This window comes from Trachurus japonicus, chromosome 1, assembly GCF_045865225.1.
Source record: "Trachurus japonicus isolate A0001 chromosome 1, Traja_1.0".
Classification (NCBI taxonomy): Eukaryota; Metazoa; Chordata; class Actinopteri; order Carangiformes; family Carangidae; genus Trachurus; species Trachurus japonicus.
The window spans coordinates 40,828,272-40,855,574 of NC_140907.1; the positions used below are offsets into that span (position 1 = coordinate 40,828,272).

At 44.9% G+C, this 27,303-nt stretch overlaps 2 protein-coding genes across 2 annotated transcripts; both read right to left on the reverse strand.

Moving 5' to 3' along the window:
- Nucleotides 1-2,014: 2,014 nt before the first annotated feature.
- LOC146992636 (protein EOLA1) lies at nt 2,015-4,512 on the reverse strand. Its single transcript, XM_085791150.1, has 2 exons — nt 4,242-4,512; nt 2,015-2,363 (listed from the first exon to the last, which is right to left on the reverse strand). Exons 1-2 carry the CDS (start codon nt 4,510-4,512, stop codon nt 2,155-2,157), a joined length of 480 nt encoding a protein of 159 aa, XP_085647276.1. The 3' UTR covers nt 2,015-2,154.
- A 3,700-nt stretch (nt 4,513-8,212) lies between these two features.
- On the reverse strand, nt 8,213-17,767 carry LOC146992637 (actin-binding protein WASF3-like). Its single transcript, XM_085791161.1, has 10 exons — nt 17,628-17,767; nt 17,403-17,537; nt 16,905-17,058; nt 16,111-16,228; nt 15,955-15,999; nt 15,044-15,168; nt 10,843-11,079; nt 9,909-10,036; nt 9,179-9,412; nt 8,213-8,396 (listed from the first exon to the last, which is right to left on the reverse strand). Exons 1-10 carry the CDS (start codon nt 17,758-17,760, stop codon nt 8,233-8,235), a joined length of 1,473 nt encoding a protein of 490 aa, XP_085647287.1. The 5' UTR covers nt 17,761-17,767; the 3' UTR covers nt 8,213-8,232.
- Between the last annotated feature and the right edge of the window lie 9,536 nt (nt 17,768-27,303).

A 27,303-nucleotide genomic window follows, 5' to 3' on the forward strand; every position in this document is an offset into this window, starting at 1 on the left:
TTTTATTTTAATTTTTTTTAAGTAGCCTATATTTTTTGGCGTTTTTGCCTTTATTTGACAGCACATAGTGAGATAGACAGGAAAGGGGGAGGCACAGAGAGGGGGAATGACATGCAGGAAAGGGCTGCCCGACGCGGGATTCGAACTGGGGACGCCTGCATTGAGGACTGTAGCCTCTATATGGGGCGGCCGCCTTAACCACTGCGCCACGCACCGCCCCCCAATGCTCGAATTTTTAATTTTTGAAATGTCTATTATTTTCCCACTGTGATGTAGCTGCATGTACGACTCCGACCACCAGGTGGAGTCTGTCACCAGGGTTGTTGTTAACGTGCTGGGAGAGTTCATAGAAGAAGAGACAGGAAGTAAACACACAAGTTATTTTGACTGCGGCTGTTTTCTAAACCGCATACTACCGTACTGCCTACTACCAGAGACTACATACTGCGTTAAGTACTGCCTACTACATACTGAATGTAGGATTCAGTCTGCTACTTCAGCAGACCGACACCGTTCACACCACAGTAACAGTATACAAGTTTCCCAGAATGCATTTCACAGCAACCGGTAGCGGTAGCTGTAAAACAGGCTAAAAGCTGTTTTATTTCCTGCTCTAGCGCTGTTATTACGTAACTTTATTAAGTTTTAATATGTTTTATTTCCCGCTCTAGCGTTGTTATTACGTAACTTTATTAAGTTTTAATATGTTTTCAGGAGAGAAAGTAACTGTTTAGATCCCAAATCTACGGCCAGTTGATCCAAACGACGGCTGTTTAGAAGTTTGCTCCGATGTTTTTCAGAGAAGTGAAGCTCTGCAGCGACCGGGACATCACAGAGACAGCAGCCGGTCTGCAGAGCTGCTCGGCCGGCCAACCTCCGTCCTCATCCCGGGGGAGAAAACCATCGCTCATTAACTTACCCACAGGTTTTTAGAGGTTTACCACCGGCTGGTTAAAGTATTTCTAGGAGATAAATGTTGGTCTCAGTGATGAAATCTAACAGCTGTATCAGTAGCATTAGTTAGTCTGAATGTAAAGTGAAGCTTCCTGTGTGTATTGGACAGAAGAGCAGCGCTGCCTCGGGGCTCTGTCTGTACAGACATCACCACATTTACAGAAAATGGCCGGCCGTGCAGCCCGGCCGTGTAGCCCAGCACAGGGCCTGCCACCTGGAATGACAGACATGAGATTTTTTGAGTCTCCCCTTTCTTTTTAAAAAATATTTATTGTTTTTCCTTTTACAAAGCATTTTATAAAGTAACACAACATGAACATGGAGTGTTTTCTGTCACAATATTACAGCAAAGTAATTAACCAATCAAGTACAACTTGATATAGAAAAGAAGCTTAAACAAAAGAAGGGAAATGTACATGTTCCGTTGCTTCCAGATGTCACTGAATTTGGAGCTGGAGCCTCATTGAAAAAGTGATTCTTTCCATTACACACACATGGTAAATAATATCATACCATTCATCTATAGACGGGACGTCTGGCTTCAGCCTTTTCTTTCTAATTGCTTTTCTAGCAGCTGGACTCAGTTTTCCAAATAAGTATTTATTTTTCTCACTTATATTAGCTGAGTGTACAAGACCAAGAAGAAGTTTGTCCCAGTTAAATGTGATGACAGTACCAAATATAGTTAAACACTGGTTGCATGTGCACAAGATGAAACATTTACTGGCACTGTCCCAAATTTTAGGGGCAAAATGTCTCCATTTAGGGGTCTGGAGCCCTGTTGAACAGTGAAACACAATAATCAATAGTGTTATTTAACAATTACTTTGTATGAGTGTTTATTTTGCACAATTAACCTGTTATAGACATACTGTATTTAATTAGAACGTTTAATTTTGGCCCACGACCCTCCACCATGATTCATGTTTGACCCTTCACTGAGAAGAATCTGGGCCTTAACCCTGTTCTACATGAAGTCAGACTGTAGCTGCTGTGTACATGTGTTGCTAAGAGACAGATTGTACATGTGTTGCTAAGAGACGGATGCAGCACCGACCAATCAGGAGCCTCAGATTTATTTTATAAAGAAACAAACTCAGTTTTTACAGTTAAATGGTGGAAACGTCCGAGAGGCGTTCACTGTCCACAGTGACATCACTTCATCATGACAACGTTCACTGTTGTTGAGTCCGTGTGTTGTCACGGTAACAGCTCATGAGGTATGTCGACGGTCCAGAGGTGGCGGTCTCCCCTGGCGACCAGCGGCGCCTTCAGCCAGCGAGGGTTGGACAGCTGAGTCAGGTGTTTCTCCTGCAGACCAATCAGCACGGCCGAGCGCTCCAGCTGCTGTAGCTCCGCCCCCTGCAGGGCGGCCGGGCAGAGCCACGTCCGGCCCACGTCCACCAGGCCTGGAACAGTTTATTCTTATTTTATTTTAATGTTTATTTAACAGGGACGATACATACAACAGCCACAAAGAATGAACAATGTGATGCAGACAAGACGTCTAGCTGCAGCTACTGGTCAGTCTACTGGTCTTTGTCCCTGGTCAGGCTACAGAAGGAGCAAAGATACTGAATACCGTTACAATAAGTGCAGTAATACAAATACAGTGAGTAGGTACCATGAATAAATAAACACAGCTACAACATTTAGATTAAGAAATTGCACAAATTAAATACATGAAACATGAGTAAAATGCTGTATTGTCAGTGACTTGAGAGAAGTTAATGTTCACATTTCTGCTGCTGCTGAAGCCAGTGTTTAGCTTTAACACTAAACATCTTTAATTCTGTTTAGGATTTGATTTGTGGTGGTAAAGAACTCCAGAGGTGTGTATCTATCTACGCAGCACTGAGAGGGAGGATTGACAGAATGTCGTCCTGCATCTTTGAATTTTACAGTTTTGCTTGCTCATGCTCCTTGTCGTTGTCCCACAGTTGTCTGACTTAGTAAAAATCTGTGACATCGCTTGTGGGGCCGGTCCACTGACACTTAAAAACAACTTTCAACAAGGAGAATTTTATAAAATTAGAAAAAGATAACAAATTATACTTCTCAATGATTTTACAATGGTGCCACTTTTGTGGCTTCTGATCTAAAAATTTTAGAGCTTGTTTGTGGAGTGAGAATAAAGGTCTAGTTGCTGTGTCAGTGGCCCGGCCCCAAGCAGCGATGCAGTAGGGCAGATGTGAAAGGACCAGAGCATGCAGGTAGAAAGGAGCTGCCCTGCCAATGGGCAATATTGGAGTGGTTTTAGGGGTTATTGATGATGCTGAATCCATTTCTGACATTTTCAAAATCCAAAATGGCTGTCTAAACCGGAAGTGACCAGATTTTAACCGCCAGTGGACTGATTTTGATGGATTTTAAGCCAAATCTTGAGTTTTAGAGGATGCTGGTTGGACATATAACTCATGTATTTTAAGTAATATATAGTATGGGTCCCCAGCATTCAGAAACTGCCGGATGCTAACTTGTATATAGTGAACAATTAGCATAATTGACATAATTAGCATAATTGCTATGGGCAATATTTCAACAACTGCTTGGCTGATCTGGGCAATATTGGAGTGGTTTTAGGGGTTATTGATGATGCTGAATCCATTTCTGACATTTTCCATCAAAATCGGCCCACTGGCGGTTAAAATCTGGTCACTTCCGGTTTAGACAGCCATTTTGAATTTTGAAAATGTCAGAAATGGATTCAGCATCATCAATAACCCCTAAAACCACTCCAATATTGCCCAGATCAGCCAAGTCAATTTTGTTGAAATATTGCCCACATAGGCAATTATGCTAATTTATGCTAATTATGTCAGTTATGCTAATTGTCCAATATATATAAATTAGCATCCGGCAGTTTCTGAATACTGGGGACCCATACTATCTATTTCTAACATAAAACTTTGGGGTACTCAACATTTCCGGGTTCACAATGGGGCCATATGGGCTGGCAAGTTGACTATAACCCTGAAAGAGAGACAGGACCTGGTGAGTCTGAAACAGTTCAGACTAGTTTTTACAGTTTTAGACAGCTTCTTTACATGTGCTTCAAACTTAAGTTGAGGATCTAGAGTTACACCTAAATATTTAAACTCATTTACCACTTCACTTTCTTTACTGTCAATAGTGATGTGAAATTTCTCTAAGGCTTTCTTTCTTATTGAGAAGCACATTGATACTGTTTTTTAAGTGTTAAGTGATTCCTTTGTAGCCATTCTGATGATGCGTTCAGGTGCGTCTGGTAAATGGGGACATGAGGGGAAACAGCCGTGGTCTCCTACCTGCCACCACGCCGCGGCCGTAGCGCTCCCCGGACTCGAGCAGGGTCTGGACCTGGGTGTGGTTCATCCCCAGCAGGTGGGTGAGCGCTGCTCGCCACTCGTCCCCGTCCCAGTCCCTCCAGGCCACGTGGACCGCCAGCGTCCCGTTCTCCAGCGGCGCCAGCAGGGGGCGCCAGCGGCTCTCCACCGTCTTCACCCCGTCCAGGATCAGACCGGCGTAGGGCTGCCGGAACGACAGGCAGCTCACCGTCACCGCCCCCGCCGCTGTCATGGCTGCACAACACACACACACACAGCTAAAAACAATCACACACAGAGCTATGGCTTGTGACATTAAAGGGACAGTTCACCCAAAATTGAAATTTCGTTTTTGTTTGATTTTGTATGAGCTACATCTGTATGTCCATTAAGTATAAGATCTGTTTTTATTTTCATGTATTAGTTTATTAGTAACAGGACTCTGTGTATTCATGAACATACAACATGTAAATAACCAGATTTAACTCTAAAGCTCAGTTCATCTGCAGCTTCACACTACAACAACATGAGACAAGAACAAAACGAAGTACAACATGGTACAAATATCATATAATATATCACAGTAGCTTCAGTCAGAAGTAGTAGTAACATTAAAACGCATTTAATGGACAATAAGTGTTGTATAGTGCTGTTAAGATTCATTACAATGCATCTGTTATAAAGTGCTGGTTTTTAACATGCAAGGAATAAAGTTAGTATTCTAAAATAAGAGAACTACCCTTAAAGGGATAGTTCACCCAAAATTTAAATTTCCCTCATCCCCTCCCCCTCATGTGGACTAAGGGCTGGGAGAAGTTTCAGAGTCCTCCGTGGCTTCTCTGAGTTACAGGGGGTCTCGGCGTAGCAGTGCATGTCCATATGACGGTTGCTAATGGATACCAACTGTCTTCGTAACAAAAAGACACACCAAAAAACATCCAGATACCTCCATGCTGCTCGTCTGTAATGTCCGTCTTGTATTGAAGCCCCGACATGAGAAATTGTTCTGAAAATAAATAAATAAGTCTATATTTCAAGCTTGTTTTGTAGCGGAAGCTCCCAGTGTTGCTCTTTGGTGTGTCTTTTTGTTACGAAGACAGTTGGTATCCATTAGCAACCGTCATATGGACATGCACTGCTACGCCGAGACCCCCTGTAACTCAGAGAAGCCACGGAGGACTCTGAAACTTCTCCCAGCCCTTAGTCCACATGAGGGGGAGGAGATCATGAGGGACATTTCAATTTTGGGTGAACTATCCCTTTAAGGGTCGTTCTCTTATTTTAGAATACTAACAACAGTAGCCACTTTACTCCATGTAGCCTACTTTAAAACCAGCACTTTATAACAGCAGCACTGTAATGAATCTTAACAGCTATACAACACTTATTGTCCATTAAATGCATTTTAATTGTATTCCTGGCTCCTTCTGACTGAAGCTACTGTGATATACAGTATTGTATATATTGTGACATGGTATTTGTACCATGTTGTTCTTTGTTTTGTTCTTGTCTAGTTGTTTCAGTGTGAAGCTGCAGATGAAATGAGCTCTAGAGTTAAATCAGGTTATTTACATGTTGTATGTTCATGAATACACAGAGTCCTGTTACTAATAAACTAATACATGAAAATAAAAACACATCTTATACTTAATGGACATACAGATGTAGCTCTAACCCCACTTCAGACAAGCTGAACTGTCCCTTTAAACGTTTCCTGTTGTTGTCCTGGTGAACGTAGTAACAGAGAGTCAGACAGCTGCAGCTCCAGATGTTTCACAGCAGACAGCAGCATCTGGACTCACCTGGACCTCGGTGCTGTGTCTCGTGCTCAGGTGAGTCTCTCTCTGTGTCTCGTGCACAGCGACGTGTTGCAGCAGCAGCGGGGTCACGCGGGGTGAGGATGACAGCTGTCAATCATCTTCCTCTGCAGACGGAGCTCGCGGCGCAGCAGCAACAACAACAACAACAACAACAACAACAACAACCTGTCTGTCTGTCTGTCTGTCTGTCTGTTCAAAGTGATAAAACTTTATTGCTCCAGAGTGAAACTGGCTCCACGCGGCTCCGCGGCTGCTGCTTCTTCTTCTTCTGCGGGACAGGACGTGTTGCCAGGCAACAGCCGGAAGTCACAGCGGTCACAGCGCCCCCCGCGGCCGCTCCGCTGCACTACAACACTACACTTCAAATCACTCATCAGCAATAATCAAAGAGGATTGTTTATCAGCTTTATTAGATAGACCAGAGCAGCTCCATGCTGTGATGTAAAGGTATAAAAATATATATTTATAAATAGGTATATGGAAGATGAGGGATAAAAACTGTAAAGTCTATCTATCTATCTATCGTTCTATTGTTATTCTATGTAGGAAGAAGAGAAGTAACAGAAACCTTTTTTATTTGTCAACTTACCTTTATCTTTTTGTTGAAATAAACGGGAACATCACCCAAAGACATCATCACCTTCGCAACATTTCTTTTTTATTCACTCTGGAATCGAGTTAAGAACCGTCCCAAACCGCCATCAGGTGACAAGTTTTGTTTTTTGAATAGTCACCACATTCTTTCTATCTATCTATCTATCTATCTATCTATCTATCTATCTATCTATCTATCTATCTATCTATCTATCTATCTATTACAACACTTTTGTCGATTAAATGCATTTTAATGTTACTACTGTTCCTTCTGACTGAAGCTACTGTGTGATTTATTGTATATATTGTGGTATTTGTACCATGTTGTACTTTGTCCTTGTCTATTGTTTTATTGTGAACTGTGGGACTGCAGATGAAATGAGCTTTAGAGTTAAATCTGGTTATTTACATGTTGTATGTTCATGAATACACAGAGTCCTGTTACTAATAAACTAATACATGAAAATAAAATGAAAAAATGTATAATTATGTAGAATATGTATATTGATATGGATATTTACATAGTAGATAGATAATATAACCTTGAGGAGTAGAAAGGGGTTTTTGAACTTGTGCATATTATTATTTGATTATGCTTATATTATTAGTTGTTGGGGTTTTTTATGTGTATATACTTTTTTTTTATTTCATTTTACACATGGTCAAAATAAATTCATTCATTCATGTCAGTATGACATCATCAGGACTGTGATTCTTCATTAGTTTGACTGTAATAAAAATATGTCACTGTCTAGATGAGGTCACAAACTGCGTTACCATGGTGATTGACTGTTATCTTTAACCCACAGGTAAAAATAAAAAGATGTATGATGATGTAATATATGTATACGACTTAAATTGTCTTGTAAATCTACGAGTTTTATTAGTTAAATGTAACGAACCAATCAGAGCAGAGAGAATCGTGACACCTGACGTTGTCAATAAAGTTTTTCTCTTTGAAGACACTTTACAGTTTTTTCATCAACATGCAGATCACAGCACAGATCAATGAATCAACCACGACCAATCACAGACGGTGTAGGACGGGAGGGACACGCCCCCTCTGATGACCTCATCATGACCTCATCATGACCTCATCAGTGTCAGCGATGACATCAGCAGACTAAACAATGACCTAAAGCCGTTACAGCAGGATGACCTCATCGTTACATCGCCATGATGGGATGTCAGCCATCTTCTCTGGTTACCGTAGCAACTCAGGGAAACACACAATCACAACAAACATAATAAATAACAATAAAAATAAATGATAAATAAACATAAATATCAAAAAATTCTAAGATAAAAAAATGTAAAGTAAATAAATAAAAACTCAAATGTTTTCATCAACAATAACACAGAGACGACCGACCAATCAGAACACACTTGAACATGATGTCACAGGTTAATGAACTCATGAAGCCGTCGTCTTCTGGATTGGACCCGGACTGGACCGGACCGGATCGACCGGACCGGACCGGACCGACCGGACTGGACCGGACCGACCGGACCGGACCAGACTGGACCAACCGGACCCGGACCTCTTCACCCGGACCTCCTCAGTCGGACCAGTCCTGGTCCTCGGGCTCAGACTCGTCCTCTGATTCGCTGTACTCGACGGCGATGCGTCGTGACAGGATGGTGGCCACGTCGTTTCCTGTCGGCTCCCGTTTCTTGGCCTCTTCCTGCTCTCGCTGCTCCTGGACCTTCCTCAGCTGGATGCCTGTGGACCAGAACCAGGGTCAGAACCACAACCAGAACCAGGGTCAGGACCAGAACCACAACCAGGACCAGGACCAGGACCAGACCTCAGCAAACTGGACCTCACTGACAGTCATAGATATATCTACTGACTAGATGCCGCGTTCCCAGGCAGCTCTACTGAGTGGAATACGTCAACACGGCGGCCATCTTGGTGAGGGGGAAGCCGTGTCTACTTCCTACTTTAGAGGTCTATCAACCATTAACATCACCACAACTCACTGGATATTCAACCGGTTTTCAAACCGTTTGGTTAATTATGAATGTCAGACACATATATATTTTTTGTTAATGTATTAAACATCCACTTCCATACTCAGACACACACCCACATGCATCAATACAGTGAAACGTGTTGTACAGGGTCTGACTGTTCTGACTGCTGGTCAGACGTTTATATGTCTATGGTCAGAAACCCCTCACCAAGATGGCCGCCGTGTTGACGTACGCTGAGAAGCAGAAGGCGGCGTCTAGTCAGTATATATCTATTACTGACAGGAAGTGATGAGCTCACAGACAGGAAGTGATGATGTGATGACCTCACAGACAGGAAGTGATGACCTCACAGACAGGAAGTGATGATGTAATGACCTCACAGACAGGAAGTGATGACCTCACAGACAGGAAGTGATGATGTGATGACCTCACAGACAGGAAGTGATGACCTCACAGACAGGAAGTGATGACCTCACAGACAGGAAGTGATGATGTGATGACCTCACAGACAGGAAGTGATCAGCTGACCTCTCCGTATGGCGGCCAGCAGGTCGCTGCGAGCGTCGTTCGTCGGTACGTTGAGTCCTCCGGGCGGCGGCTTCCTGCCCTCCGTCGCCGGGGGCAACGGGGGCGGGGCCTGGCCAGCGGCGGCGGCTGGGGGCGGGGCCTGGCCGGCGGGGCGGGAGGGGGAGGGGCTGTAGCTGGCGGGCGGCGGCGGCGGCGGCGGCGAGGGGCTGTAGGGGCGGGAGAGGGCCGAGCCTCCTGAGGACAGAGAGAGGAGCGTTACCGTGGTTACCAGCAGCCGTTACCGTGGTTACCAGCAGCCCAACGGCCGCATCAAGATTAAACTAAAAAAAAATTCTCACTTATGATGAAAAAAAACCTTTTTGTTGAATCTTTTTAGTTTACAAGGAAAATGTTATAGGCCTATCCATAGATGTAAATGGTCCAAAAAAACACATTTTTATAAGTTTAAAATAGAAATCAGATATTATATGCAGCTATTACAAAATATAAAAGACAGAAAAGCTCTAAAAACCTTGGAATATTATAAATGATTACAAACAACTATATGATTTAATAAAACCTGTAATATATAATATAACGGCACCGGGCCCGGTGCGATGGCCCGTGGCCCTAATAACACCCCCTTAAATCTATATATTTTGTTTATCTGTTCATTGTATGTTTATTGTTTGGATATATATATATGTTTAATAAATTAAATTTAAAAAAAGAGATCTGTAACCGTGGTTACCAGGAGCAGCTGCAGGGTGCAGGGGCGTTGCCGTTGCCATGGCAGCGGCGTTGGGGAATCCCGTCTGTCCCGGCGGCGCCATGAGGGGGGGCGGGGGCGGTGGGGGCGCCGGGGGGATCTGCTGGTCGCTGTGGAGACGGAGGTCAAAGGTCAGAGGTCAGAGGTCAGACACGAACATGATGGATAAAATATGAACTAAGAAGTTTCCTTCTGGGCAGATATCCAACTATCCCATAGTTACAAATAGTCCAGGCAAAATAGCGTTTTCCGACAGACTAATCGTAACAGAATGTTTTTCACCATCCATCATTTCTATGAGGTGTCCAGAACAACATACTAAAAGTCCTAAGAAATCCTAGTTGGAGAAATATGTTTAATTCTCATCAATCCAACATTGATTTACTGTATAAAGTCTATGGTGCAGACAACAATACACCCCAATGGGGCTGTTTTTTTCCTTTACTTCTATCACAATGAAACTTTACACAATGAAAGTATCTATGAAATGTAACATTTTTTGTATTACAAGTTTTTTTGTGTGGCTCATTTGCATATTCAAATGAAGAGTTCATTTGCAAAAGCAGATAAGTGCCATTTTGGAAAAAATGAGCCGAGGCTTTGTAATTATTCTTTGAATAGTGTTGCTTTCAATAAAACTTTATTTTTTTGAGATATGTCTGTTTTGTTACATCTCAAAGTCACTCAGCTTTGGTTTGACTGATATCACCTTATGTAGATAAAAAATAAAAAATGAAGATTCTAGAATTTTTTAAAAACGGAGTTATCTGCTTTTGCAAATGAACTCTTCAAATTCATTTTCACTTATCAAATATGCCCAAACACCCGAATAGGCTTGTTTTTTACATTATTTGTTTCTTGCTTGTAAGAATGTGTAAATTGCTTGAAAAGACGCGGCGGCGGTGGAGGAACGTACCTGGCGTCCTTGGCGGCGGCGTTGGCGCGCGCTGCGTTCTGATTGGCCGAGCCGGCGGCGTGCGGCGGCGGCGGCTGGTTGCGGCCCAGCGAGTGCTGGCGGGCGGTCGCCGTGGCAACGGCCGAGGACGCAGCCGAGGCGGGTCGGAGAGCGCGGTCCAGCGACTGAGTCTGAGCCGTTCCTCCGGCCGCCGCCGCCGTGGCATCCTTCCCATCATGCACCGGGGCGTCGTCTGACCTGCAGGGAGGGAGGGGGAGGAGACAGTTACCATGGTGACGAAGCCCCGCCCCAAGGGAGGGAAATGTCGCTACCCGATCTGCGACGCTACCCGATCTGTGACAAAACTGGTCTGTGCATGCGCAGACCGGCCGCCATCTTGGACAGCTGCCTACGGCAACTCCACTTGGACAAACTTCATTTGGGCGCTGCCCGATTTGCGTACATGCTTAAAGTTCTGTGAATTTAAAATACGGTACTGTGAAAATGATTAAAAAATAAAATAAAATAAAAACCGCGGAGGTCCGTCATAAGACAGCCGCGGCAGACTCGTTTATTCAGTGAGTGTTGTGGTAGTTGTGATTGTTTGTGGTTGTCATGGTGATGAGGCCGGCCAGAAAAGAGGACAGTAAACATTAAAAGTCGCCTGTGTTTCTGTTTTCTGAGCATCAAGATCCAGACCACCACAACCAACCCTCAATTTACATTACTAATAAAGTATTTAAAAAAATAAATAAAAAGATAAACCGTCTCTGGCGACGCACATAGGGCAGTGATCCTAAGTCAATTCAACTAAGTTTGTCCAAGTGGAGTTGCCGTACGTGGCTGTCACAGATCGGGTAGCGTCGCAAATCGGGTAGTGACAGGAAACTCTGCTCCGCTGCTTTTATCCATCACTTTATTTTCCCATGATCCATTGCGTCACACCACAATGGAAGTGGGTTTTAGTAGCATTCTAGCGAGCGGCTAGGGTTGCCACCTTTGAGTTTTGAAAATAAGGGACACTCGACCAAATGTCGACCGGGGGGGGGGGTGACACGGGTCAAAACGCCACACTTTTCATGTAGGCCTATGTATTTTGTACATGTTCAATTTCTTATATTAACACATATTTTAAACTGGAATGGGGGCAGGTACAGTGCACCTTATTGAGGTTATCACTTGACGTAGCTAAGGCCGACGGGCTAGCCTACTTGTTTGATCCAAAACATAAAGTTGCAATATCCCACTTAAATATAATAGTCATACATATTAATGCCTATTTTTTGACTAATCTAACCATTAATTTTTGGTTGACGATTAGTCATTTACAAAAAAAACACCTCTGAACACTTCTCTTATTTAAATTCTTCAGATACTCTTTCTGGTGTACATTCCTCTAAATCAGTGGTTCACAACCTTTTTTCCACAAACCCCCCCCCCCCCCCCCTTGCTTTTGTCAAAGACAAGCCTTTTTATTCTATTTTGTGCCATCCTTATTTTGTCTTTATGTCAATTTTCCTTTGTTGTGTCATAATTGTTATCACGTCCCTATAAGCAGGTAGGTTGTATGTAGGTTTTTGTTCCTATTGATTTTGATGATTTTGATTATCCAATTGGATGTGTTATTGGAATTTTAAAATATCAATAGGCTATGCACAAATCTAATTTTGATAACCTCACAACGTCAGAACAGACAAAGCTCTGTGGACCCCCTGACATCTCTGACTGAGGGGGGCCCGGACCCAAGGTTGGGAACCAATGCTCTAAATAATCTTTTTTTTGGAGGGGAAAAACTATGCCACATCAGTTTGCTTTAACCTGGGAAATAGACAGATGAGTGCACACTGAAATATTAACACAGTGATTTTGAATAGGCACATTTATTTAGTATAGTCATGGAGCAGACCAGTGTTTCCTCTAGGATGTTTTTTTTAAGCCGGAGGTGCAGGACATCACCCTCACTTACGATCTGCTGCTGTGCTGCATCCGGGTGCAGAGAGCAGCAGCGGATTTAAAAAAAACAACAACAACAAAAGACAACACGAGGACGTGTTTACATCTATGGATACATAAAGCAAGGAGACTGTGGCGGGTGGTCCGATTGTCCGACGAGGGAGGGGGGCGCGGGGGGTCCGCGTTCAGACCGTATGAGTTCGCTTTTACCGCGCACTGATGTCATGCATGCGCCCTTCGCTCTGTGTGTGTGTGTGTGTGTGTGTGTGTGTGAGAGAGAGAGAGAGAGCGTCAATAACGGTGAAAGAGCGATGGATAGAAAGTGTCCTACAGAGAGATCTCTGCTTTGTTGTAGTTCTGACTAAATGCTGGATCTTTACAGAACACGTGCGAAGTGATGCTGCATTCATGACAACTCGAAAATACGGGACAAAGCCCGTCCCGTATTGATTCAAAACGGGACGCACTATTTTATTTCAAAATACGGAACGGTTCCGTATTTTAAGGGACGGGTGGCAACCCTACGAGCGGCTAACTGGTAGCGTTAGCAGCTAACTGGTAGCGTTAGCCACCGGTGTAGGTACCACATGTGGGGGCTCCAGGCTGCCAAAACCGTTGTGACTAAATCTGATGTTTGTTAAGTCTATAAAATGAATTATTGAACAAACATTACTATTTCTGTGAGCACGTTTTTGTAACTAGTCATGGTTATCTTAGTTGTTAGCTTAGCTGCTGCTGACAGCTAACAGCAGCAGCTAAGCTAACAGCAGGACGTCAGCTGTTAAAACCCTCCCGTTGTGGGACACGACATGAAACTTCTCCACTTCTCCAGTTAACATCAGAGTAGTCACAATGGTGATATAGTGACGTGAAAATGTGACATAAAACTAAAACCTCGTCCGTATTGTTCTCATTAGAATGAGGTGATGATGATAATAAATAAAGTCGTCACGGCCGACGTCTATCAACCAATCTATCAACAATACAGTAACGGTGGGATGTCGTCATGGCCACACACAGCCTCATTCTCTTTAAAGTGGTGGATAGCTTTCATGTTGATGGATTTTTTAATAGACTTAATATATTGTTTGGCTTAGTTTTCAAAAATAAGAAAAAGTGTTTTTTGATGATATAGCCTAGTATTGTTTTTCTTTAGAAGATGGATTGTCAGTGAAGCCCAACAATAGCCGACATGTTCAAAGCTGCAGGGAAATAAAAAATTATTGTGGCGGGCTGAGACAGGAAGTGGAGGCCGGTATAGCTCTTATTGTGGCGGGCTGAGACAGGAAGTGGAGGACGGTATAGCTCTTATTGTGGCGGGCTGAGACAGGAAGTGGAGGCCGGCATAGCTCTTATTGTGGCGGGCTGAGACAGGAAGTGGAGGCCGGTATAGCTCTTATTGTGGCGGGCTGAGACAGGAAGTGGAGGCCGGTATAGCTTTTATTGTGGCGGGCTGAGACAGGAAGTGGAGGCCGGTATAGCTTTTATTGTGGCGGGCTGAGACAGGAAGTGGAGGCCGGTATAGCTCTTATTGTGGCGGGCTGAGACGGGAAGTGGAGGCCGGTATAGCTTTTATTGTGGCGGGCTGAGACGGGAAGTGGAGGCCGGTATAGCTTTTATTGTGGCGGGCTGAGACGGGAAGTGGAGGCCGGTATAGCTCTTATTGTGGCGGGCTGAGACGGGAAGTGGAGGACGGTATAGCTCTTATTGTGGCGGGCTGAGACGGGAAGTGGAGGACGGTATAGCTTTTATTGTGGCGGGCTGAGACGGGAAGTGGAGGCCGGTATAGCTCTTATTGTGGCGGTCTGAGACGGGAAGTGGAGGACGGTATAGCTCTTATTGTGGCGGGCTGAGACGGGAAGTGGAGGCCGGTATAGCTCTTATTGTGGCGGGCTGAGACAGGAAGTGGAGGCCGGTATAGCTCTTATTGTGGCGGGCTGAGACAGGAAGTGGAGGACGGTATAGCTCTTATTGTGGCGGGCTGAGACAGGAAGTGGAGGCCGGTATAGCTCTTATTGTGGCGGGCTGAGACAGGAAGTGGAGGACGGTATAGCTCTTATTGTGGCGGGCTGAGACAGGAAGTGGAGGACGGTATAGCTCTTATTGTGGCGGGCTGAGACAGGAAGTGGAGGACGGTATAGCTCTTATTGTGGCGGGCTGAGACAGGAAGTGGAGGACGGTATAGCTCTTATTGTGGCGGGCTGAGACAGGAAGTGGAGGACGGTATAGCTCTTATTGTGGCGGTCTGAGACAGGAAGTGGGGCGGTACCTGTCCGGCGAGGCGGAGCCGTCAGACGTGTGCAGCGGCGAGGGCGTGACGCGGGCGTCCGGACGCAGCTCCTTGTCGTACGCCATCAGGTTCCACTCCTGGCGCCGGTTACGAGCTTTACGCACCTGGACAGGAAGAGGAAGGAAACTTCAAAATAAAACCACCCAGCCAGGAAGTAACTCTGGGAATGTTTCTATTTAACCAGATAAAAGACGTTCACACAAGTTACAGTAGCACTTTAAAGGGATAGTTCAACATTTATAGATAGATAGATAGATAGATAGATAGATAGATAGATAGATAAAACGTTAGATAGATAGAATGTTATATAGATAGATAGATAGATAGATAGATAGATAGATAGATAGATAGATAGATAGATAGATAGATAGATAGATAGATAGATAGATAGAATGTTAAATAGATAGATAGATGGATGGATGGATAGATGGATGGATGGATGGATGGATGGATGGATGGATAGATAGATAGATAGATAGATAGAGTTGTTTTAGAGGGAAATTCATGTAAAACCTCTGATGCACGTTGCCTTCAGGGACAGTTTTTCATCAACAGTCTCTGTATTTACCTCTAAAACAACTCTGTGTGGTAACGTTGTGTTATTATCTCATAGCGTGGTGAATGTGCAGCTCACAACTTGTCCACCAGAGCGTTGTGGAGTTGTTGGATTGTGTATTTGATGAGTTTGATGATGAGGGAAACCAAGAAATCCCATAATGAGCCTCCGTAGCTCTGAGCAGCTCACGACTCTGCTCCGCCGTTCTAAAAACAGCTTGCACCGACAATTAAAGGTAACGAACCTACTGCTGTGACTATAGGGATTATGGTGATGGGCCAGTTTGACTAAATGTTGAACTATCCCTTTAAAAACACAGGTGAAAGACTCTGACCTTCTTCACCTCCCGTCCTGACGACTCCTCCACGTGCTTCTGCTCCTGCACACGGACGAGACAGAGAGAGAGACATTAAACAGGTGGGGGAGGGGGGGTATCAGGGGGGGTATTGGGGGTATTAGGGGTATTGGGGGGGTTGTGGGGTGTTTGAACCTTCTGTCGTCTCTTCTCTTTCCGTTTGTTCTCGGTGGCCTGCAGCATCTTCTCCCTCCACAGGCTGAAGAAATACGACGGGTCGGTGTAGAACTTCAGACCGTCCTTCTTGTCATCTCTACACACACACACACACACACACACACACAGTTCTTCAAACTTTACCCCTTTTTTCTAGAATTTTTTTGGGGGGTTTTGAGACATTTTACCTATTTCTAGAATTGTATTTATTCATTTTTTTTTAGGAATTACCACTTTTTTCTAGAAAATATTAAACTTAAAAAAAAAAAAGAAATTACCACTTTTCTACAATTTTTTAAAAACTTATTTTTTAGAAATGTTACCACTATTTTCAAGAAAATATTAAACTTTTGTTTTTTAAGAAATTGCCATTTTTTGTTTGAGACATTTTTCCACTTTTTTCTAGAATTTTTAAACATTTTTTTTTGGAGAATTTTTTGGGGGATTTTCAGAAATTTTACTACTTATTTCTAGAATTCTTTTTTTATTTTTTTTAGGAATTACCACTTTTTTCTAGAAAATATTAAACTTTTTTTAAAAAGAAATTACCACTTTTCTAAAATTTTTTAAAAACCTTTTTTTTTGAGAAATTTTACCACTTATTTCTAGAATAGTTAAACTTTTGCTTGAGAAATTCTTCCACTTTTTTTCTAGAATTTTAACCTTTTTTGGGGGGCGGGATTGGGTTCAGAAATCTTACTACTTATTTCGAGAATTTTTTTTTTTTTAGTAATTACCACTTTTTTCTAGAAAATATGAAACTTTTTTAAAACCTGTAGGGCGTGAGGATGTTGAGCGGCGGCGGTTTGTCACAGCGCTGGTACATCTCCAGAACCGGGTTGAGGATGGAGCTGCGTGAAACCACCTGCTGGTCCTGGGTGGTGCTGCTCCTGAAGGCCTTCCTCATGTTGATGTCCTGCAGAGACACTGAAACACACAGAGAGACTTCATCTGTCTAGTCTAAACCAGTCTAGTCCAGTCCAGTCAGGTCTAGTCCAGTCCTGGTCCTGAGTGGTGCTGCTCCTGAAGGCCTTCCTCATGTTGATGTCCTGTAGAGACACTGAGACAGAAGTAGTCCAGTCCGGTACTTACCCTCCTCTACAGTAGAGTCCAGCTGCGTGACCTTCACCGCCAGCAGCTCGACTCTCTCCTGCAGACTGCTCATCTAGTCCGGTCTAGTCCAGTCCAGTCTAGTCTAGTCTAGTCCAGTCCAGTCCAGTCCGGTCCAGTCAGGTCTAGTCCAGTCCAGTAGTCCGGTCCGGTCCACTCACCCTCCTCTACAGTAGAGTCCAGCTGCGTGACCTTCACCGCCAGCAGGTCCACCCTCTCCTGCAGGCTGCTCATCCTCAGGTAGAAGCCGTTTGCCTCCGTGAACAACTCAGAGAAGATGTCCTCGGCGTGGCGACCTGCCCGTGTCCATGACAACGACAGCGTTAGCGACACAGACACAAACACAAACACAGCGCCGAGGCCGGGGTGATGATGAGGTCACTCACTGAGTCCTCCCAGCTGCTTGATGACGGCGGCCAGGCTGCTGTTGGTGACACACTCCAGCTCTCCGGCCACGCCGTCGGGCAGACGGCGGCGGCTCAGGAACCGCGGCTCGATGATCCGCTTCACCAGAGGCATGACTCAGCTGGACGGACGCACGGCGCGGCGGCTAGCGGCGGCTCGGTGGACAGCGGTTCACATCTGGATCCACTGGGGCCGAGGCACACGACACAAACACATCACAAACATATCAGACCCTACTCATACAAGGGGGCGGAGTCAAATCAAATCAAATCAAATCAAAGGAACTTTATTTGTCCGGAAAGGGAAATTTGTCTTGGGCAAGTGGCGTCGTAACAGCTGCTTTGTACTTGCAATACATAAGAGTCACGGTCTGCTGGTCTCCTAAAGGGGGCGGAGTCACGGTCTGCTGGTCTCCTAAAGGGGGCGGAGTCACGGTCTGCTGGTCTCCTAAAGGGGGCGGAGTCACGGTCTGCTGGTCTCCTAAAGGGGGCGGAGTCACGGTCTGTCTGCTGGTCTCCTAAAGGGGGCGGAGTCACGGTCTGCTGCTGGTCTCCTAAAGGGGGCGGAGTCACGGTCTGTTGGTCTCCTAAAGGGGGCGGAGTCACGGTCTGCTGCTGGTCTCCTAAAGGGGGCGGAGTCACGGTCTGTTGGTCTCCTAAAGGGGGCGGAGTCACGGTCTGCTGGTCTCCTAAAGGGGGCGGAGTCACGGTCTGCTTGTCTCCTAAAAGGGGCGGAGTCACGGTCTGCTTGTCTCCTAAAAGGGGCGGAGTCACACTCTGCTTGTCTCCTAAAAGGGGCGGAGTCACGCTCTGCTGGTCTCCCAAAGGGGGCGGAGTCACGGTCTGCTGGTCTCCTAAAAAGGGCGGAGTCAATGTCTGCTTGTCTCCTAAAGGGGGCGGAGTCACGGTCTGTTGGTCTCCTAAAAGGGGCGGAGTCAATGTCTGCTTGTCTCCTAAAAGGGGGCGGGGTCACGGTCTGTTGGTCTCCTAAAAGGGTGGAGTCAATGTCTGCTTGTCTCCTAAAAGGGGCGGGGTCACGGTCTGTTGGTCTCCCAAAGGGGGCGGAGTCACGGTCTGCCGGTCTCCCAAAGGGGGCGGAGTCACGGTCTGCCGGTCTCCTAAAGGGGGCGGAGTCACGGTCTGCTGGTCTCCCAAAGGGGGCGGAGTCACGGTCTGCTGGTCTCCTAAAAGGGGCGGAGTCAATGTCTGCTTGTCTCCTAAAAGGGGCGGAGTCACGGCCTGTTGGTCTCCTAAAGGGGGCGGAGTCACGGAGAAGCCCACGGCTGTGTCCTAACCCCCCTCCTCTCTAGTGACCAGTTGTTGTAGTGGTGTCTGAATGTTTAGTGATTATTAATGTTCACTATATAGTGACTGAATCTATCCCATAATTCATAAATGAAGTAGTGACCGGTGTAGCTACCAAATAAATGCAGTAGTGACCGGCGTAGCTACCAAATAAATGAAGTAGTGACCGGTGTAGCTACCAAATAAATGCAGTAGTGACCGGCGTAGCTACCAAATAAATGAAGTAGTGACCGGTGTAGCTACCAAATAAATGCAGTAGTGACCGGTGTAGCTACCAAATAAATGAAGTAGTGACCGGTGTAGCTACCAATAAATGCAGTAGTGACCGGTGTAGCTACCAAATAAATGAAGTAGTGACCGGTGTAGCTACCAAATAAATGCAGTAGTGACCGGCGTAGCTACCAAATAAATGAAGTAGTGACCGGTGTAGCTACCAAATAAATGCAGTAGTGACCGGTGTAGCTACCAAATAAATGCAGTAGTGACCGATGTAGCTACCAAATAAATGCAGTAGTGACCGGTGTAGCTACCAAATAAATGCAGTAGTGACCGGTGTAGCTACCAAATAAATGCAGTAGTGACCGATGTAGCTACCAAATAAATGCAGTAGTGACCGGTGTAGCTACCAAATAAATGCAGTAGTGACCGGTGTAGCTACCAAATAAATGCAGTAGTGACCGGTGTAGCTACCAAATAAATGAAGTAGTGACCGGTGTAGCTACCAAATAAATGCAGTAGTGACCGGTGTAGCTACCAAATAAATGCAGTAGTGACCGGTGTAGCTACCAAATAAATGCAGTAGTGACCGGTGTAGCTACCGAATAAATGAAGTAGTGACCGGTGTAGCTACCGAATAAATGCAGTAGTGACCGGTGTAGCTACCAAATAAATGCAGTAGTGACCGATGTAGCTACCAAATAAATGCAGTAGTGACCGATGTAGCTACCAAATAAATGCAGTAGTGACCGATGTAGCTACCAAATAAATGCAGTAGTGACCGGTGTAGCTACCAAATAAATGCAGTAGTGACCGGTGTAGCTACCAAATAAATGCAGTAGTGCAGCAGCATCAATAAATGTGTCCAGCTGCCAGAGTTGTCCGGTTGCAGCTTCCACAGACTCCCACAACAAACGTCAGAGCAAATTTCCTAACAAGCGTTATAAACTGACCACAGACTCTGGATAGCGAGGCTAATTTATGTTAGCCCGTCTATGAGGTTTTACATTATACGTTAGCATTAAGCTAGCAGACTTTATGCTTAGTTGTGACACTAATGAGGTAGTGGTTTAGGACACAGCCACGGTCCCCTGGTCTCCTAAAGGGGGCGGAGTCACGGTCTGCTGGTCTCCTAAAGGGGGCGGAGTCACGGTCTGCTGGTCTCCTAAAGGGGGCGGAGTCACGGCCTGGTCTCCTAAAGGGGGCGGAGTCACGGTCTGCTGGTCTCCTAAAGGGGGCGGAGTCACGGCCTGGTCTCCTAAAGGGGGCGGAGTCACGGCCTGGTCTCCTAAAGGGGGCGGAGTCACGGTCTCTTTCTTCAATACATAAGACATATCGTGTAGGATACATCAACACAGATCAATATTCTAAAATGTAATCTGATTACAGTAATTAGATTACTCTGTAGTTTTTTTCCCCTTAGCACTGTCATTCTAGTTCTAGTTTCTGTTCACTAGGAGTCATGTTGTCATGCTGCAGTCTCAGAGGGAATCACCATGGTAACGCTGCTGCCCACAGAACAGATCACAGTGACTGTTGCTAGGAGACGAGGAGGGATTATGTAATGTTGTAGAGAACAGGAAGTGGACCCAACCTTCAACTGCTGCTCTGATTGGCCGACGCTGACAGGTGGGCGTGTCCACATTAACATAAACACGGCTCAATCAGCCGTAAACATGGTGACGCAGGTTACCACGGTTACGGTGAGTTGTGATGTTGGTGATGTCGATGTCTGGTCAAACAGTTCCTGATCTTCCTCATCAGTTCCTTGCTTTCCACCCCTCCTCCTCCTCTTCCTCCTACTCCTTCTCTTCCTTCCTCCTCCTACTCCTCTTCCTCTTCTTCTTCCTCCTCCTCCTCTTCCTCCTTCTCCTCCTCCTCTTCCTACTCCTCCTCTTCCTACTCCTCCTCTACCTGTTCCTTCCTCTTCCTCCCCTTCCTCTTTCTCTTCCTTCCTCTTCCTTCCTCCTCCTCCTCTTCCTCTTCCTTCCTTTTCCTCCTCCCCCTTCTCTTCCTCCTCTTCCTCTTCCTACTCCTCCTCTTCCTCCTTCTCTTCCTGTTCCTTCCTCTTCCACCCCTTCCTCTTTCTCTTCCTTCGTCTTCCTCCTCTTCCTTCCTCCTCCTCCTCCCCCTCTTCCTCCTCCTCCTCTTCCTTCCTTTTCCTCCTCCTCCTCCTCTTCCTCCTCTTCCTCCTTCTCTTCCTTTTCCTCCTCTTCCTCTTCCTTCCTTTTCCTCCTCCTCCTTCTCTTCCTCCTCTTCCTTCCTCCTCCTCCTCTTCCTCCTCCTTCTCTTCCTCCTCTTCCTTCCTCCTCTTCCTCTTCCTCCTCCTTCTCTTCCTCCTCTTCCTTCCTCCTCTTCCTCTTCCTCCTCCTCCTCCTTCCTTTTCCTCCTCTTCCTTCTCTTCCTCCTCTTCCTTCCTCCTCTTCCTCCTTCCTTTTCCTCCTCCTCCTCCTCTTCCTCCTCTTCCTTCCTCCTCTTCCTCCTTCTCTTCCTTTTCCTCCTCTTCCTCTTCCTCTTCCTTCCTTTTCCTCCTCCTCCTTCTCTTCCTCCTCTTCCTTCCTCCTCTTCCTCTTCCTCCTCCTTCTCTTCCTCCTCTTCCTCTTCCTCCTCCTCCTCCTTCCTTTTCCTCCTCTTCCTTCTCTTCCTCCTCTTCCTTCCTCCTCTTCCTCCTCCTCCTTCTCTTCCTCTTCCTTCCTCCTCCTCCTCTGCCTTCTCTTCCTCTTCCTTCCTCCTTCTCTTCCTCCTCCTCTTCCTTCTCTTCCTCCTCCTCCTCTTCCTCCTTCTCTTCCTTCCTCCTTCTCTTCCTCCTCCTCTTCCTTCTCTTCCTCCTCCTCCTCTTCCTCCTTCTCTTCCTTCCTCCTTCTCTTCCTCCTCCTCTTCCTTCTCTTCCTCCTCCTCCTCTTCCTCCTCCTCTTCCTTCCTCCTTCTCTTCCTCCTCCTCTTCCTTCTCTTCCTCCTCCTCCTCTTACTCCTTCTCTTCCTCTTCCTTCCTCCTTCTATTCCTCCTCTTCCTTCTCTTCCTCTTCCTTCCTCTTCCTCCTCATCTTCCTCTTCTTCCTCCTCCTTCTCTTCCCCCTCTTCCTCTTCCTCCTCTCCTGCTCAGTTGCTAAGTAATGGTAACCATGGATACCTCTCCTCCTCCTCCTCCATGCTGCAGCCATGCTCAGTCAGAACCTGGTTCCCCTTACAAACACTATTGTTACCGTGGTAACCACATGCACCAACTCACATCACACACACACACACACACACATGACGTCATATGTCACAGGTGATATTCACACACACACACACACACACACACACACACACACACACACACGACTACATGACATAACGAAACCAGACTGTGTGTGTGTGTGTGTGTGTGTGTGTGTGTGTGTGTGTGTGTGTGTGTGTGTGTGTGACATCTATCTATCGATCGATCAGCTGATCAGTCCGTCTCATCTCGTCTCCCTCGCGGCCAGTCAGACCAGATGACGTCATCGCCGGGACCGGATGATGAGTGACAGGTGGCTGAACGTGACGTCACGGCCCGCGGACGGATCGATCAGATCACAGACCATAATAACATGTCAATAACGCGCCAGTTGGAATAAATAAATATAAAGCCTTAACTCACCGTGTCTCCACTCGGTGTCCGCGCGCTGCGGCTCACACAGCGGCTCGTGCTCCTCTGAGCGGGAAGAGATGGAGAGAAGAGGAGGAGGAGGAGGAGGAGGAGGGGGAGGGGGGAGGGGGGAGGGGGAGGGGGGGATCTCCCGTCAGCTCCTCGGCTCTATTCGGCTCTACTCGGCTTCTGTCGAGTCAGACTCGGTTGTTTGTCTTTTCTTTACAAACTGTTTCAGGTCAAATATAAAACATAGATATAAAATAATTTCTGTTTCAGAGTGAGATGAAAACGTGTGGACGGAGTGTGGAGTTCATTTGAATTGAATTTGAATTGAAATTCTTTATTCAGTCGCATCACACAATAACATTATAGACACAAAACATTATCGACACAATAGTGACTGAAAAGGCAGAAGCATGATGCTTATACAGGGTTTATACAGGAATCTTGAAGTTAATTTTAATACCTTTTTAAGACTTTTTCAAGACCATCACAATATTTTTTAATACCGCCACTCACCGCCACTTCAAGCTGTAATTATTTACATCAGTGACACTTTTAATGTAACAGTTTTAGTTTGTGATAAAGACTATAGACCACTATGATGCTACATAATTCAAAATAGGCTGGGGGCGTCATGTGACATATGGTGCGTTTGTAATATGAGACGAACGCACCCACAATAGCCTAGTTTTTTATGCACCGGTTCATCTTTGTTTTTTAATAAAACAAATAAATTCACACACTCTCACAATGTTTTTTAGGACTCAAACTCTTGGACAGCTAATTCAGAAAAAAATACCTTTAAAATGTAAGACTTTATAAAGTTGTGAAAAGACTTTTTAATACTTTTTAAGGGTCTTAATTTTTCCAAAATTGATTTATCACCTTTTAATACTTTTCAAGACCCCACAGATACCCTGTTATATTAATGCCTGTCCTACAAACCAAATGAAGCTACCCAGCATTTTTACCATATAAAACATAAAACACAAACATAAAACAACAACTAACAAACAAACAAGCTAATGAACAAACTAAACTACATTACATTACAAACATTGAAACTAAAGGCAAGGCAAGGCAGTTTTATTTGTATAGCCCATTTTTACCACCAGTTTGTCTCAAAGGGCTTTCAGTGTTAAAGCAGATATCAGTGGCACGGCCGTTTCGGCTAATGCTGTGTTCAAGGCAGGCTTTTGAAACCGTAAGTTACAGCTTCAAGTCACAACTACGACTTGGTAGCGTTCCAGGTAACCCGTAGCTCGTGTTTTTACCGTCCTGTTGTCTGTGAAAGTTCCCTATAACGGCCACTCGTAACTTCCGACCCGTGAACTCGTACCAGATCGAACTGGTATGACTTCACAGGAAGGAAAAACACAAAGTACGAGTTTCCTTGAACGCACCATGAGTTAGCAGCCCCCGCCCTTGTCAGGCATCAATTGGTCCTCGTGCTACGTCACCACATTCACGCGCATCCCTTGGCTGCACACACAGCCCTTCATGCCGTTCTCTCCCCTCATTGGATAACACTTGTATCCCACAAGGAAAATTTTCTCCTCGGGTTACAGCAGAGCAGAGTGACGGAGAGACTCGTGTTTAGGCTGAAATACTTCATGTAAGTGATTGCTGACGGAAAATAGGACTATTTAGGACTTATATTAACAAAAACATTCCACTGATATCTGCTTTAAATATGTGTTCAGTAAATACAGATCAGAGAAATGACACGACACTGAGAAAATGAATAATACAAGAAAACAATATGAGCTGGGATAGAAAAATACATAAATTAAAAAATGATAATCTGAATAATGTGACAAATAAATAAACAGAGACTGTTGTGGCTACTCTTGTGTTCCAAGAAAAGGTGAAAAACATCAGAGCAGTGTGAGGAGGAGGTCTACCACAAAGGCAAAGGCAAGGCAGTTTTATTAGTATAGACTGTTTTTACCACCAAAGGGCTTCACATCCCATCATAACAACATCCTCTGTCCTTAGACCCTCGGTTGTTCGGTTTGGATTTGGCCCATTTGTTTTTTGTGGATGTGAAATTTCCCCAAACTCAAGATGAACTGACAGAAAAAGCAAAAGTCTTTGTCTCGGTCTTCATTCATAATAAATAAAGATAAAACTGATCATTCTTCCTGTTTTCACTTGCACAAAGTGTTGAACATCATTCCAAACAGTTTTACTCTAAGCTCAATGATAAAACAAGTGAGAAATGGTTTCATCTTCAAGTTCACCTTGTTATTAAGACAGAATTTTTCACCAACCAGCCGCTTTATTCCAGTTAATATCTCCAAATTGTACAGACCAGTTAATTTGACCTCTAGGCAGATTCCTTGGTTGTAAGCAGCTTCTCAAAAATCTGTTAGCAGGATCTTTTTATAATGTCTACTCCGCCCCACAAAAAATATCACAATTATAATTTTCTGGAACAGCAGTAATTCTTTCAGTCCCTTTAAGAAGCCGTAGCACACCCTGAGGTAGTGCATCAAAAACCACCGCATATTGTTTCGGCGTGACTGGGAGTTGAACTTTTAACAGAAATTCTTCATAAGAGAGTAAGAGACCATGTTCATTAAAGCAGAAGTAAGCGATCCGGTGGTTTTGGCTAATGCTGCGTTCCAGGCAGGCTTTTGAAACCGTAAATTACAGCTTCAAGTCACAACTTACGACTTTGTAGCGTTCCAGGCAACCCACTCGTGTTTCTCCGACCTGTTTTACCTGTGAAAGTCACTATAACGGCCACTCGTAACTTCTGACCCGTGAACTCGTACCAGATCGAACTGGTACCACTTCACAGGTCAGAAAAACACGAGTTAGGAGTTGCCTTGAACGCACCATAACGTCTTGTCAGCAGATGGAGTTAGCAGCCCCCGCCCTCGTCATGGATCTATTGGTCCTCGTCCCTACGTCACCACATTCAGGCGCATCCCTTGGCTGCACACACAGAGAGGACTGCCCCTTTATGCCGTTCTCTCTCCTCATTGGATAAAGGTTGTAGGATACAAGGAAAGTTTTCTCCTGGGCTCAGAGCAGAGCAGAGTGACTGACAGACCCGTGTTTCAGACCAAACACTCTATAGAAGTGATTGTTGTCGGAAGATACAACTATTTAAGACTTATATTAACACAAATATATCACTGACTTCTGCTTTAATAAGTTGTTCAACTAATAAGATGTTACGCTCCCTCCAGTCCTTGTAAAACAATGATCGGTTTTTGTAAAGGATGTCTTCATTGGAACTAGTTACACTTTCACTTGCTTTGACCACAACAAACTTCACAGCTGTGGAGGTGGGCGGAGCTACGCTGAACAGGATGTGGTAGCTACCTCAACAGGTCTCCATAGCAACAGTGGTCAGGCGGTACCTCAACCGGTCTCCATAGCAACGGTGGTCACAACCTCCCACCAGTCGTTTCCTGTCCCTCCAGATGTTCACATGGTCGTCCTCATCATCACCGCTCTGCAGAGTCGACATCACCGTGACGACGGTGAGTAGCTACCTGTAGTTTAGTTTATTATTACAGGACAGTGAACATACCATTCTTTATTTCCTATTTATTAGTTTATATTTATCTTCTTTGTTTTAGTTTTGAACTGCAGCTTGCTGCTCCACCTGCTGCTTTTAATCGCCCCCACGGGATAAATAACGTTTTTAATTGATTCATTGATTCATCAACTGTAGAACAATGAAGAGATGCTTGTACCAGATTCAGCCTCTAGGGATAATTTCCATCGCCATGACAACCACCTCATTAATATGATGTCACAGCTCATAAACCGGCGGCTGTGTGACATCACCAGGTGGTTTCCTCCCTCTCTGCTCTGGACGCAGTATTTACTTTTTCTCTTTTTATTTCTCCACAAGTGAGACGACAACAAATAGTTGATTTGTATTCTGACTTTAATAATGACAGACAAATATACAGTAGGCTATACATACCTTCTGGATTTTTTATTTCCGATTCATAATTCATGTGTGTTTAAGTGTATAAATCTCAAAGATGGGCAAAGGTATCGATCAAATCTTTGCTTCATTTGATTCAATAACTGTCTGTGAACATCCAGTCCAAACTTGGTGACTTTCTGGTCATTATTTCCAGAGATACACGTGATAAGGCAAACACTGCCCCTTTTCAAGGAGCCTACATTTTTCACTATTTTTGGTTTTGGGAAGCATCTAAACATCAACCAAAAAAACTAGTTTTGCAGTAAAATATTTGTATACAACCATCCATTTCATAAAGAAGACATATTAAAGATATGTTTTGTTCTACCTCGGGTATGAAAGCCTTTTCTGGAGGTTTGTTCCTCTACTAAAAGTCGTAGCAGTGTGTTAGCATGTTAATGTTTAGCACCTTGGTTCAGTAACACGCTGACTGAACTGTCCCTTTAACTTTCTCAGAGCGACAGTTGTGTGAGGCAGTTGAAGTTGAAGCTGAATCACACACACACAACCACAGCAGGACGACCCACTAACACACATACAGCGCTCTGTGGTCGACACACTCACAC

Excerpts from the sequence above, each read along its gene's own strand:
- LOC146992637 (XM_085791161.1), bottom strand. The coding sequence starts at position 17,760 with ATGCCTCTGGTGAAGCGGATCATCGAGCCGCGGTTCCTGAGCCGCCGC. Across the intron at positions 17,059-17,402 it reads GGACTCTACTGTAGAGGAGG|TGTCTCTGCAGGACATCAAC; the intron begins GTGAGTGGACCG and ends TGTGTGTTTCAG. Across the intron at positions 15,169-15,954 it reads CAGGACGGGAGGTGAAGAAG|GTGCGTAAAGCTCGTAACCG; the intron begins GTCAGAGTCTTT and ends CTTCCTGTCCAG.
- LOC146992636 (XM_085791150.1), bottom strand. The coding sequence starts at position 4,512 with ATGACAGCGGCGGGGGCGGTGACGGTGAGCTGCCTGTCGTTCCGGCAG. Across the intron at positions 2,364-4,241 it reads CGGCCGCGGCGTGGTGGCAG|GCCTGGTGGACGTGGGCCGG; the intron begins GTAGGAGACCAC and ends AAACTGTTCCAG.